The 13,333-nt window shown below is 54.8% G+C and overlaps 1 protein-coding gene across 2 annotated transcripts in view; it reads left to right on the top strand.

Moving 5' to 3' along the window:
• ASS1 (argininosuccinate synthase 1) overlaps positions 1-13,333 on the top strand; it is a 48,903-nt gene that overhangs the window by 4,859 nt on the left and 30,711 nt on the right. For both annotated transcript variants that reach the window (XM_081066659.1, XM_081066660.1), the window contains exons 2-6: positions 153-224; positions 1,915-2,022; positions 3,946-4,014; positions 6,184-6,372; positions 12,349-12,405. In XM_081066659.1, the coding sequence (XP_080922785.1) occupies positions 153-224; positions 1,915-2,022; positions 3,946-4,014; positions 6,184-6,372; positions 12,349-12,405 (495 nt within the window). The remainder of the gene's footprint in view (positions 1-152; positions 225-1,914; positions 2,023-3,945; positions 4,015-6,183; positions 6,373-12,348; positions 12,406-13,333) is intronic.

Here is a 13,333-nt window from a genome sequence, read left to right on the forward strand (position 1 = left end):
ACACGCCTCCCCAAACCTCCCTGCTCAGCCAGGCTGCTCAGAGGGGATTCCAGCAGCTGCATAGGCTGGGTCAGGGCCTCTGGCACCCCCCGCCCCCAACCACCAGGCTGGTGCTGCTGTGCCAGGAAGCTAAGCAGCTTTTGATTCCGCAGAGTGGTTCGTTGAGCAGTGAAGACAGATTCAGATTCCGGAAGCCAGGAACCCACAGCTCCAACCAACCCCAGGTACTTCCTACCTTGACTCCTTCCTGCCTTCCTCCCACCTCCTTCCCTTCATCCTGTTGCTTGGCTGCGGTTGCCGTGGGCATTGTAAGCTGGTCCCAAGGGCAGGGTCTGGTGAGTCACCAGCAGCCCAGCATCAGTGACAGGTCCTGGCAGGTGGTTGAATGGCTAGTGGAGGGGAAAGCTGTGGCCACTGATCAGAAGCACCCCACCCCCCGTCAACCTCACTGTCCCTAGAGGTGTTTCCTTCCAAGCCCAACGGCAGTTGGGGTGTGTGGGCCCTGGGGGCGTGCCTGTGAAATGTCAGGGACTGCACAGAGGATGTGTATTCTGATCACATGGCCGGGCTCTGTCCAGGCTCTGCTTCACAGAGCTGGGCCACTGGGTCTCACCTCTCTGCACCTCTGGGCACATGGAAAGTTGTCAGTATACAGGCACCGGCATCATGGTGGTAGTGATGACGGGGTGCCCCTCCTGGGCTCTCGTCGATCTGTGGAGAGGTAGCCACAGCCTTTCCCAATAGTGTCCAGCGAGGACCCTGACCTTGGCCAGACTGCAGTTAAATGCTCCCACCAGACACAAGCACATCCCCTGGAAATGTGGGATGCTGGGGCCCCACCCAGATGGCCTGGGTCCAAATCTGGCCCTGCCACCTGCTGACCATATGACCTCAAGCAAGTGCTTCATTGTGGTTGAGGAGAGGGACAGAGTGGGAAATGGCACATCTGCTGCCGAGGGACAGATCTGTCATCTGTAGCAGGCCACAGTGAGGCACTGTGCCTCTGCCGTCTTCTTCCTTCTCTGGGCCTTGGTTTCTCCCTCTGCACACTGGAAGCTTGGTCTTGGAGCTCCTCCCACCTGGTCCTGTTCAGAGTTGAGATCACTGAGGTGCTCAGCTCTGTGTTTCCCCTCTCAGAGCTACTTGCATTTTAAAAGATCCTCAAATCCCAATGTGTGAAGGTATTCTGGGGCCCCAGCTGGGAGAGAGAGGTACATAGGGGCAGGGGTTCTGCCCCCACTTCCTAGTCCACCTAAGCGGCACTGCGTTCTGGGAAGAGCCCAGGTTCTGGAGCCAGACGCAGACATGTGTTCTGACCTTCAGCTGCCACTGACTTCTCTCAGCCCCTGTCTCTGCCTCCCCAACGGGCTTGACAACACCCACTTCATGGAGTTAGAATAGGGGTGCAGAGTGACCCAGGTAAGGCCGCCAGGGCCTTGCCTGGCACCGTCCGAGCTTAGCAAGGAGCAGTTCTTACTGGGGTGTGTGGGCTGCTGGAGGCTCAGGACCGCGGGCCCTGGCCTTGGCCAAACAGCTTAGCCTCAGGCGCCTTCTCTAGGTGGTGGGGGACTGGCTCCAAGACATGCCTCTCGCTGGCAGCTCTAAACTGCTGTCAGCGTTCCCAGGCCCCAGTGTGGCGTGTGCGTGTGTGTGCGTGCACGCGCGCAATATGATCGGGGTCCCCAGGTACAGTGGGGTGGAAGGGGTATGGCTGAAGAGAGGAACGGCTCCTCATCTGGCTCTGATGATGGTGAACATCCTGTTCCCTGTCCCCAGTGGCAGCTTGTCCAGGGGATAAGGCTATCCAAGGCTGAGGTGGGGGCTGGGGGCCAGGCCAGGAGGGAGCTGTTTGCACAGGCTGGCAGGTGGGGACGGGCTGCCCTGTCACTCACATTCTTCCCCAACTCCCTCCAGACAATGTCCAGCAAAGGTGCCGTGGTTCTGGCCTACAGTGGCGGCCTGGACACCTCCTGCATTCTCGTGTGGCTGAAGGAACAAGGCTATGACGTCATTGCCTACCTGGTGAGCAGGTGCCCACCAGGGCACTGGTCTGTCTTTTTACCTGCTGCCCGTCCAGCCTGCCCATCTGCTTACTGTCACTCTCCCAAGCCTGTCTTGAACTGTAGCAAAATGCTGCTCATTGTACTGCCTCACTTTCTTCTGTAAAATGAGCACCCTGGATGTCCCCAGATTATGGAGGAGACCAGCTCTCCTGCGGGTGATGGGAAGGGGACAGCAGAAGCAAGCTTGTCCCTGCCTGGACAGGGACCCTGGGGTCGGGCCTGCGGGAGACCTTGGAAAGCCGTCTTTACCTTTCTAGAGTCCTAGTCAGCCCCCAGTAATTCAGCAGACTGTAGACTCCTACAGCAGCTGAGCTGGCAGAGCCCTTGGAGCTCACCTAGTTATAGAATGACAAACAGGTCACAGGCCACAGACCACAGGTTATGTATCAAGCCACTCTCCCACCCAGGGTCCATGACAGATGTCCCTAATCCAAACAGCTCTACTTTTGCTGAAGCTGGACAGAGCCTCAGAAACTTTCTCCGTGTGGCGGTGCTATTCAGGGCTCCTGGCTGCAAACTTTAGAAATCCCACTCAAAGGAGCTTAAGGGAAAACAAACAAACAAACAAAAACAACAGACAGTTCTTGGCTCATGTAACTGAGAAGTCCAGGGGTAGGATGGCTTCAGGCAAAGCCAAATCCAGGTGCTTATCCAGATCTGTCTCCATCTGTGCTTGGCTTCAGCCTTGGCCTCTCCACAGAGCAGACAAGGTGCACACCATCAGAATGTAGCTTTCCCAGAGAAAGGAGAGCTTCCCCAGAGGCTCCGACAGCAGGGCCCAGGGCTAGTCGCACTGGCCTACCATGCATTGGTCACGATGGCTGTGTCTTGGCGGGCTCTGATTGGCTAGTCTTGGGTCATGGGCCCACCCCTGCAGTGAGAAAGAGATGTGATTTGCTCCCCTCCAACCGTATGGAAAGAGGTCCCAGGAAAGAACGTTCTGTTCCCAGAAGAAGTAATGATGGTCCTCTGCACAGGTGGAAGTGCAGCTGTTGCCAAGAGTGGTTTGTTTGAAGTTAAAGCCAATACTCGATACCTAACGGCATCCAGTCCCCATGTCATTCAGGTGGGGGAGCGTGAGGCCCAGGGAGGGGCAGCACCTTGCTCAGTCACCTGGTGCATGAGAGGCACAGCTGTGTGTGGATGCAGAGAGCCACAGGGGATCATCTTGTCAGCAGCACAATGGGACAGATCCTAGGCTACTTCCGGGCAGGTGTAAAAGCTGAGTGACCTCAGAAGAGCACTGGCAGCTGGGCTCTGGGAGGATTCCACAGTCTGGAGGGCAGAATGCAAGGCCCAGGTCTGGGCAGCAGGCCAGGGTGCAGCCAGCAGAAAACACATCAATGTCTAGACAGGGGCTCTCGGAACCCGAGGTTGGGCTGCAGCGCCAGGCAGCCGGGAGGGCCGGGCAGGGGACTCTGTGCCTCCCGCCTGCTCAGATGTCAAGTGGCTGTACTTGGCTCGGGAAGCAAGCTGGGGGTGGGCAGTTTCTGACAAGCCAACCTTTGTCCTGGCTTTTGGGGAGTTTGCAGGAAGTGACAGATGGCTCAAGGGAATGGCTCGGCCTTCAAGGCCATGACAGCGCATGTGTGGCCCAGCAGCCCTGTTCACAGGGCCAGACATAGCTGGTTCTTCAACCCACTGAGCATGCTTCCCAACAGCACCAAGTGTTAGCTCCTGGAAACAATCCATCTTCTCTAGACCCCGGGCTGTGCCCTTTCTCCTCACTGCGACCTGGGCTATCAAATGGACCCTCCCTCATTTGAGGGTTGCTGTGTGTGTGTGGACAGCACTTGCGCTGGCTCCCCCCGGGAGGGTGACAGTCTCCTCACCCTCTTCTTTCTGCCCCTTGACTGGTTGGGCCTCTGCTTCTGCTCCTCAGGCCAACATCGGACAAGTGGAAGACTTTGAAGAAGCCAGGAAGAAGGCACTGAAGCTTGGGGCCAAGAAGGTACCGATAGGAGGTGGGGTTTGGGGCTGGAAGTGCGGTTTTGACATGGTGGAGGCAGCAGTGGGCCTCCCTGTCCCCAAGTTCCTTGTCCCGTGCGTCCCTTCCAACTGGCCCTCTTGCTTCCAAGAGTATGAAAGCAATTCCTTCAGTGTAAGTGCCATCGACTTCCTGCCTCCCCAGCCACTCAACCTCCTCCCCATTCATCTCTTCCTCATCCATCCATCCATCCACCGGTCTATCCCTCATTTATCTCTCTGTCCATCCACTGACCCACTCACTCATCCATCCATCCATCCATCCATCCACCCACCCACCCACCTACCCATTTATCCTTCTTTTATCTCTGTGTCCATCCACCCATCCTTTCACCGATTCAACAGAATCAGGAAAGTCCAGCTGAGTTCTTGCAATGACTGAGCATCTAATCCTGTGGCGAGAAGCCCCGTGCTGGGTGCTGGGCCCATATGGTGAACAGGCCCTGCTCACATGGGCTCACAGTACAAAATGTGAGCAGCTCCTGTGGGGATGTCCCTGGAACCCAAGTCAGAACAAGTTCCTTCTGCAGGGCACTTGTAACTCACTCTGGAATGTAGCACATTTCCTACTCAAGAGTCAAGATTTAACAAAAGTAATCACTTTTACTGCTTCTTCAAGACTGTTGTTAAATGAAATCAGCACTGTGAAAGCAAGGCATGAAGAACAACAGCTCATTTGTGCTAAAGTGCCAGCACTTTTTCACCCATTGTTGCTTTTGTGTATAATGAATGTATCATTGTAAAAAAAAGTTTTGATCAGTCTCCCGGAATGGGTCTTAGGGACCCCTGGGTTCTACATTTTGAGAACCATTCTTCTAGATCAGGGTTTCTCAACTTTGGCACTGTTGACTGACATGCAGCTGGCTATCCTGCACATTGTAGGATGTTTAGCAGCATCTCTGACCTCTACCCAGTAGATGACAGAACCCTCACCCAACCCCCCAGTTGTGAAAACAAAAAATATCTTCAGTTGCCAGCTGCCCCCTGGAGGAACAAATCACACCTGACTTTTACAGATGACATCCATCTGCCTCTCTAGAACTTAAGTGGCAATTAAGTTTCGTCTCAGGCCCAGAATGCAGTGCTGGGAGGGACTTAAAGACCACAGCTAGGGTGGCCAGTTGGCTCAGTTGGATAGAGCACAATGCTCATAACACCAACATCGCCAGTTCAATTCCCACATGGGCCAGTGAGCTGTGCTCTCCACAACTAGATTGAGAACAACGACTCGACTTGGGGCTGAAGGGTCCTAGAAAAACACATTGTTCCCCAATTAAAAAACAAACAAACAAAAAAGCACATCTAGTTTTAGCTGATTGTTTTAGCGATTGATTAGTGATGTCTGCCCTGAGTGCAGGACGGAGAGTAATGGAATTGTACGAGGTTGGACAATTAAGTTCGTGAACTTGTTGCAATGCTGTTGCTAACCATTTTTGAAATCAGAGGGATTATTCATTATGAATTTGTACCAACTGGACAAACAGTTAACCAAGTTTACTATTTGGAAGTGCTGAAAAGACTGCATAAAAAAGTTAGACGACCTGAACTTTTCACCAACAATTCATGGCTCTTGCATCATGACAATGCACCAGCTCACACGGCACTGTTTGTGAGGGAGTTTTTAGCCAGTAAACAAATAACTGTATTGGAACACCCTCTCTACACACCTAATCTGGCCCCCAATGACGTCTTTCTTTACCCAAAGATAAAGGAAATATTGAAAGGAAGACATTTTGATGACCTTCAGGACATCAAAGGTAATACGATGACAGGTCTGGTGGCCATTCCAGAAAAAGAGCTCCAAAATTGCTTTGAAGGGTGGACTGAGTGCTGGTGTCGGTGCATAGCTTCCCAAGGGGAGGACTTCAAAGGTGACTGTGGTGATATTCAGCAATGACATATGTAGAACTTTTCCTAGGATGAGTTCGCGAACTTAATTGTCCAGCATCATGTGTGCTGGGATTGATTAGCGATGTCTACTACGGATGCAGGAGGAAGAGTGGAGGGTACAGCTTGCCAGGGTCCATTAGCAGCGTCTGCCTTAGACACTGGCCATTTGAGGCCCTGCGGGCTCTGCCTTCTGATTGGGCCTGGCCTTGCTGAGCCTCCCTCCCACGAGCTCCTCTCCCCATAGGTGTTCATCGAGGACGTCAGCAAGGAGTTTCTGGAGGAGTTCATCTGGCCTGCCGTTCAATCCAGTTCACGGTATGAAGACCGCTACCTCCTGGGCACCTCTCTGGCCAGGCCCTGCATCGCCCGTAAACAAGTGGAGATCGCCAAGCGGGAGGGAGCCAAGTATGTGTCCCACGGTGCCACAGGAAAGGTGAGGCAAAGGGTGGACAGTGCCGGGGGTGGGGCTGGGCGGAGGGAGAAGCAGGCAGGGGCTGTGAAGGGGGACACAAGCAGCCGAGTGATGGGCAGACGGCCCCCGAGCAGGTGTAGGATCCCCCCCAGAACAGTCAGGTACACAGCAGAGAGACTGGCCTGTGCGGTCTGAATAAGAGGCATATTAGTGGTACGTCTTAGTGAATATCTGGGGGTAGTGACAGCTACGCTCTGCGCTCCATGAGCAGTGACTCCATGTGTATGTTCCACTTGCAGTCGGAACAATGTCACCCCACCTGGCAAATTTGAGGCTGGGCCGTGGGGACATCGCCACTGCCAAGATCACAGAGCGTGTTGCCATGCAATATAGTGGCAAGGATCAGAAACAGACCGGGTTTGAATCCCAGCTGTGTGGCCTTGGGCAAGCCCTTTCCCTCCCTGAGCCTCAGTTTCCCCGGGCTGCTGTAACAAAGCTCCACAGACTGGGCAGCTTCAGCAACGGAGACGTGCTGTCACACAGCTCTGGAGGCCAGAACTCCAAAACCAAGGTGCCAGCAGGGCCGTGCTCCCTCTGGAGGCTCCAGGGAAGGAACCGTTGCAGGCCTGTCTCCTGGTTTCCGGTAGCTCAGGTGTCCCCTGTAGAAGTAGCACTCCGATCCTCCAGTCCCTAGTCATCGCATGGCATTCTCCCTGCCCCTTCATGTCACCTTCCCTCTGTGCATGTCTGGTTATGTGTCCAAATTTTTCTTTTTGTAAGGACACCAGTCAGGCTAGATGAGGGCCCACCCTGATGGCCTCATCTTAACTTATTACCTCTGTGAGAGCCTGTCTCCAATATGGTCACATTCTCAGGTACTGGGAACTAGGACTTCAACTTAACTGTTGTGGGGACACACTTGACCCTGCAACACACTCTTGCGTGTACCAGTGCAGGCTGAAGAAGGAGCCTGTGAGGTAGAAGGCAGGAAAGCCCTCAGCACGCTGTCCCACGGGTGGCAGTGCTGAAGAAACGAGAGTCCTACAATGTTGGCAACCGTCAGGCGATGTTATCATAAAGACTTTTGAGTCCTGAGCTTTCAAAGTCAGGAGGTGGCTACTGGTACAGGGTATGGCTGCTTAACAACCCCACAGTCAGAAGACTGAACCTCCCACTGAGGGGGAACTCACTACCTCGCCAGCACACATGTGCTAACCGTAGCCCGGCACCCCCCCACCCCCAGGGCTGGTCGATGCAGTGGTAGGGGGAGCAGGTCCTGGCTCACTGAGCCATAGCGCCCCTTGCAGCTAAGACTATGATGGAGGAGACACGAGTTGAGGGTGGCTTTGCAAACAGCCATGACCATTGCGGTGGTTAGTGTCTTTGAAAGCTCACACATGCCTTCATTCACTTGGGGACTAGGTCAGCAAGCTTGTACTGGTTTCTGCAAGTGGTGGAGCGCATGCTGGGTATGGCAACGGGGTTGAATTTCTTGGGCCTATTCTTTGCCCGCAGGGAACCTGTGTCCTAGCAAGGGTTAGGCTAATGGGTACATAATAAGACGGCTGAGGTGTCCATGCCAGGGGAGCTGTGGGGACAGCGGGCAGGGGGCTGTGGGAAGGCTGTCTTACAGAGCACAGCCCTGAAGGATGAGTTTAGGAGAATGAATAACGGAGTCCAGGAAGAGTGTGCCAGGCAGAGGGAACCGCCTATGCAAAGGCCTATGATGGAAGGGGACTGGTGGTTGTTTCCACTAACACCCCAGTCGTGAGCATATTTTGAGCAGGGTGACGAGAAATCAGATGGGAGAGATGGGCAAACCTGGGCTGTTTGGGCAGAGATGTGTGTGCAGCCTTCTGCTTGAGGATAGTAGGAGAGGGGGCAGGAGAACCCAGAGGTTTGGGGCCCATACAGCTGCTTCAGATCCTGGCTTCTCCCCCTTTCACATGGTATTACTTCACCTGCCGTGTATCTCCATTTCCTCATCTGTATAATGGAGGTAAAATAGAACCAGCTCATGGTGCAGTTAGAAGTAATGAGTACGACAATTCCAATAAAGAGCTCAGCATGGGACTGATATGTAGTGAACGCTCGATGAAAGGTTAGTGCCCGAATTGTACGATTATCAGACCTGTACTGAGGGCTCCTGCCGGTAGAGGAAGGTCTATAAGAATCAATGTCAGCACAGAATAAGGAAGCTTCTGAGCCATCTCATCTATCCATGATAAAATGAGCTGAGCAGTGAGCTCCCTGTTCCAGGAGGTATTCAAGCCGAGACCAGGAAATCAGGATTCTGGAAGGGCTCCTGCCTGAAGAAGGTCCCTCCAAGGGTACCGTCAGGACTGAGGATGGGTGGCATTCAGGGCTGGTAGGGTGACTGGGTGGGTATATGTTAGGTCTGGCCCTGGCTTGAATAGCTCCTGGGATCCACTGAGAGAATAGCCCACGTGCTGCGGTAACAGCCATAGCAGCCGTGTGCGCTGCTCCATTTGGCCACCAGAGGGTACTAGAGACTCGTGTTTGAGATCTTCATGGGCTGACCCTGGAGGAAGCAGCTGGAGAAGGAGATGGCCACCCAGGGTCCTCTGTTCCCCTCCCTGTTCCTGCAGGGCTGTGGTTCTGAGCACAACAACCTCTGCGGTGGTTGTTTGGCCCCTTGGGAAGTGGGGATGTCCCTGCAGTTAATGCTCAGTGTCCAAAGGAGGAGCAGTCAGACTTGAAACATCACTGGGTACCTCTAAGACCAGCGGTGGTGCCACAGGGGAGTGGAGGCAGTGCTCTCTGGGAACTGCCATCTCGTCTAGGGGCTGATGGGCAAGGCATACACCTGTACCTGTTTCCCCTTCTGTGCCTCAATTTCCCCCTATTTACAGAATCCAAGGAAGCCCCCAACAGCTTCTGGAGACAATTTTCCAGAACTGAGGGTTTGAGTGGGGAGGACCAGAAAGGCCTGTGTTGTGGTCCAGAGAATTGTCAAGTCTGAGGCAGGGATATGGCGGGGAGGGAGGGGTTGGAGGTCTGGCTGGCTGGGGGCTGGCATCAGTGACTACGTATCTGGAGGTGGGTGTGTTGAGCAAGCAAATGAGGCCCTGTGGCCCCAGAAGGCAGAACCAGGGCTGTGTGGGGCTGGGCCTGTGGGAGGCTGTCAACCCCAGAGGGAGATCCCAGTGGGACACGTGGCAGAACTTGGTCTAGGGGTTCACAAAGAAGAGAAAGAGCTGGGGCGTAAGCAGACAGCAGGGGGCCCCCGCAGCCACGGATCTCCAAGGCCAGTCCTGAGCTTCTGACCTCTGAATAAGCCAGCCGCTGGCCTCTCCCAGCTTCTGGCTCCTGAGTTGGGCATGGAGGCAAGCAGGTCCTCGGGAGTTCTTGTTCCAGCCTCACAGATGTCACCTTCATGCATTTGTTAATTCGATCCATGTACCAAGTATTTGTCCAGCACTTGCTTTCCTCTGTGCGTGCGGACGCGGTCCAGCTGGGCGTGGGATGGGCTCGGAGACTTGGAAGCCCTGACCCAGCAGAAGTGAGGAATAGGTGACACGGAGACATCGGGGAAGCAAGAGTTCTCCAGTGGCACCAAGGGGGAAGGGTACAGAAGGCTGCAGGAACAGCCTGTGCCAAGGCCTGGAGGGCCCTCCCAGGGCCCAGCCTCGGTGGCACCTGGCAGAGCTCAAGATGAGGTCCACTGCTCCATGCCCTGCTGAAACCCTGACCTCTCCCCACCAGAGAGCTGCACAGAAGCTGGGGTGGCCCTCCTGCGGCCTCCTCCTTCCCACCAGTTTTGGAGAAGGGGCCGGGAAATATGAGCCTGAGACTCCGGCAGGGGCACAGGAGCAGGAGTTTTGTAAATGGCGCCATCTGTATGGCTAGCCTGGGAACAGATGGGCGACCCCCCAACCCTCCCACTCCTGGCGGGTGCCGCACCCACACTTACACACGTATCAGCATGTGGACGCACACGGTGTGAGTGACGGCTCTGCCCCCTCCCCGGCACCCTCGGGTACTGCCAGGGGTGGCCCTGGGCCTGGGGTCCTGAGATTTGGGAGTAAAAGGACCAGACAGGCCTCGGTCCTTGGCTGGGACCCAGTTTGAACCAAGGGAACCTGTTTGGCTTCTGCGAGGGTCTCTGGCTCTGGAACAGATGGGTGTCCCCATGGTGGGTCCGGATGGGCAGATACCAGCCAAGGGTGCCTGTCTGAGGAGGCACAAACTGCCATTGTTCTGGGGAAACGTGAAGCCGTGGGGGAAATCGCCAGGATATGCAACACTAGATCACGTGCCTTACAGAATGAGCCTGCTTTTTATTATAGCCGCCACTGTTCTAGGAACCGTGCTGGCCATGGGCCGCGGGGCAGGTGTTACCTGTGCCTCAGTTTCCCTGTCCATAAGCTGGGGTGATAATAGAACCTACCTCAGGGGCCTGCCGTAAGGATTCAATGAGTTCGTTTTGTACAGAGCTATTGAGTGAATGTGAGCTATTAGGATTAGTGTTGCCTCCTGGCGGTGTGACCCTGGGCAAGTGACTTCACTTCTCTGAGCCTCACTTCCCTCATCTGCAAAATAGGTTTAAACTCCTACTTGCCCCCGGTGGCTCTCCTGCGTGACAGCCAGTGCATAGTAGCTGCTCACTGAAGGGATTAGATAGAGGGTGAGTGGGGTGGCTGATCCGGTGCAGCCTGTGACCCCGGAAGATATCAGAGAGGAGCTGCCTCCTCCCCTCAGCTCCTGGCCCCGCAGAGAGGGGCTGAAACCTGTATTTCCACGTTGCCTGACAAGACTTTGGAAAATAACATGTTATTCCCACCGCTGGCTCGCTGTGCCCGTGCAGTTTTCACAGTAGGCGAAAGGTCCCTGTGTTATTTCCACAGCGCTCAGTCTCCCTCCGGGCTGCCGAGCTGATGGGAAACAGGCAGGATTCTGGCAGCCATTGTCTCTCAGGGTCTGGGCTGTGTGGCTGAGGCCAGCGCTGGGGCCACCTCCTCCCCATCATCAGCAGTGTCTAGGATGATGTCCACAGCTGACTGCGGTGTCGCTTTACTGTAGAGGACACAGGAGCAGAGTGGTGGGGCAACCCACACAGGGTGGTGGGGCAAGGAGCCCAGTACCTGGGCTTGGACCAGGCTCTGTGCCCTTGGACGAGTCCCTGCTACCTCTGGGCCTCAGTTTTCCTCTCTGTGTAGAGAGGAGCAGAGGGACCCTCAGTGGTCACCTGGTTCCACGCCCTCCCTCCAACCAGCCATCGTATAGATGGGGAAACTGAGACTCAGAGAGGAGTCAGGATTCCCAGTTTGATGGAATTGGGTTGGTGTACAGCACCATGGAGCAGAAATCCTGAACTTGATCTCTGGGTTGGGGCAGGTGGAGATGGGGAAACTTCAGGAAGAGGATGAGGTGTGGGCAGCTCCGGGCTGCCTGGAGAAGGGCCTGGAGTCAGTGGGGCCAGGCCCCAGCCCTGCACACGTGTGCACACGTGTGCACATACATGGTGACATAAGTGCATGGCCGCCATGTTCCCAGAGAAGCACACCCCTATCCTGCCACATGCCCACACATACATGTGCGCACACCCCACTCTGCTGTGTTTCAACAGTGCACACATTACACCCTGCCACTTGCCCACATGCGCACGTTCACACACAAGTGCACACACAAAGTCATGGCATTTGCCACACATGCTGGGCACGTGGGCAACCTGTTTTTCACACCTGCCCGCCCACACAGCTCAGCTCTGTACTCAGGGGTCCTGACTACACCTGTGGGGCAGGAGTTGGCGTTTGCTTCCCAGGAAAGCCCAATTTTCATCTTTAAAACAGGCTAATAGTAGTAGCCACCTCGGAAGGTTGTGAGCTTGGAGGTGAGCACAGGTGTGAGAAGAGAACTATCCAGTAGGCCTGCTCTGGGCAGCCGTCATCCTGTTGACCACCGGGCACGACCCCTGCCCCACCTCCCACCCCACCCCCTTCGGTGGCTCCTCACAACCTCTGTTTCTTGTTCCAGGGGAATGACCAGATCCGGTTTGAGCTCACCTGCTACTCACTGGCCCCGCAGATTAAGGTAAGATGTGGCTCCTCTCAGGCAGTGGGTGCTGAGGCCCCTGGGGGCAGGGCACAGGGTTCTGGGAGGTTCCAGTGACGGGAACAGTGTGCACCTGAATCTTGTCCAGGTGGGTGGTGCCCTTCTTTCCCGTGGACAGCTCCCTCCCTCACACCAGCTACAGGGATGCAGTTCTCTCCCTTTCCATTTGTCCTTGCACAGTTGCTGTCCAGGTGTCTGGGTAGGTTAGGGTGCTGGACAGAAAAACATTGCTGCCCTTCAGCCAGTGTTATTGGCGCTCTGGGGTCTGGCTTCCTGGGTACAGGCCTGGGCAGTTCTGGGACATGCCCGGCTGATTTCTGGGCTGCTGACAGCGCTCCGAGGACTGGCCAGGGCCACCCAGCTAAGGCCCTGCCTCCTCTCAGCTGCCTGAGACCTGACACCCCATGTCTTGTATCTTTTCCTGGGATGGGAATCACAGGATCTTGGGGAATTGTCACCTCTGCCCTTGGATGCCACCCAGGCATGAGAGCACATGTCGGGTCTGTCCAGCCTGTGTTCATCGTGCCTTCCATTCATTCATTCATTCATTCATTCATTCATTCAGTATTCACTGAGTGCCCACTCAGGGCCTGCCTTGGGCCAGCCTACAGGCACACAGTGCACAGGCTGAACAGTAGAAATATAATTCGTATCACAAATGCAAGCCCCAAGGGTAATTTAAATTTTTCTTGCGGCCACGTTAAAAAAAAAAAAAGATAAAAAGCAACAGGTGACATTGCTTTAATAATATTTTATTTAATCCTACATATCCAAAAGGGTATTATTCAACATTTCATTGACGTAAAAAAAGAAAAAACAACAACTGAGGTGTTTCACATTCTTTGTTGTACTAAAAGGACCCGGTGAGTGCTTTACACGTGCAGTGCCTCTCAGTTGGGACCGGCCT

This window comes from Rhinolophus hipposideros (assembly GCF_964194185.1).
Source record: "Rhinolophus hipposideros genome assembly, chromosome: 11".
Taxonomy (NCBI): domain Eukaryota; kingdom Metazoa; phylum Chordata; class Mammalia; order Chiroptera; family Rhinolophidae; genus Rhinolophus; species Rhinolophus hipposideros.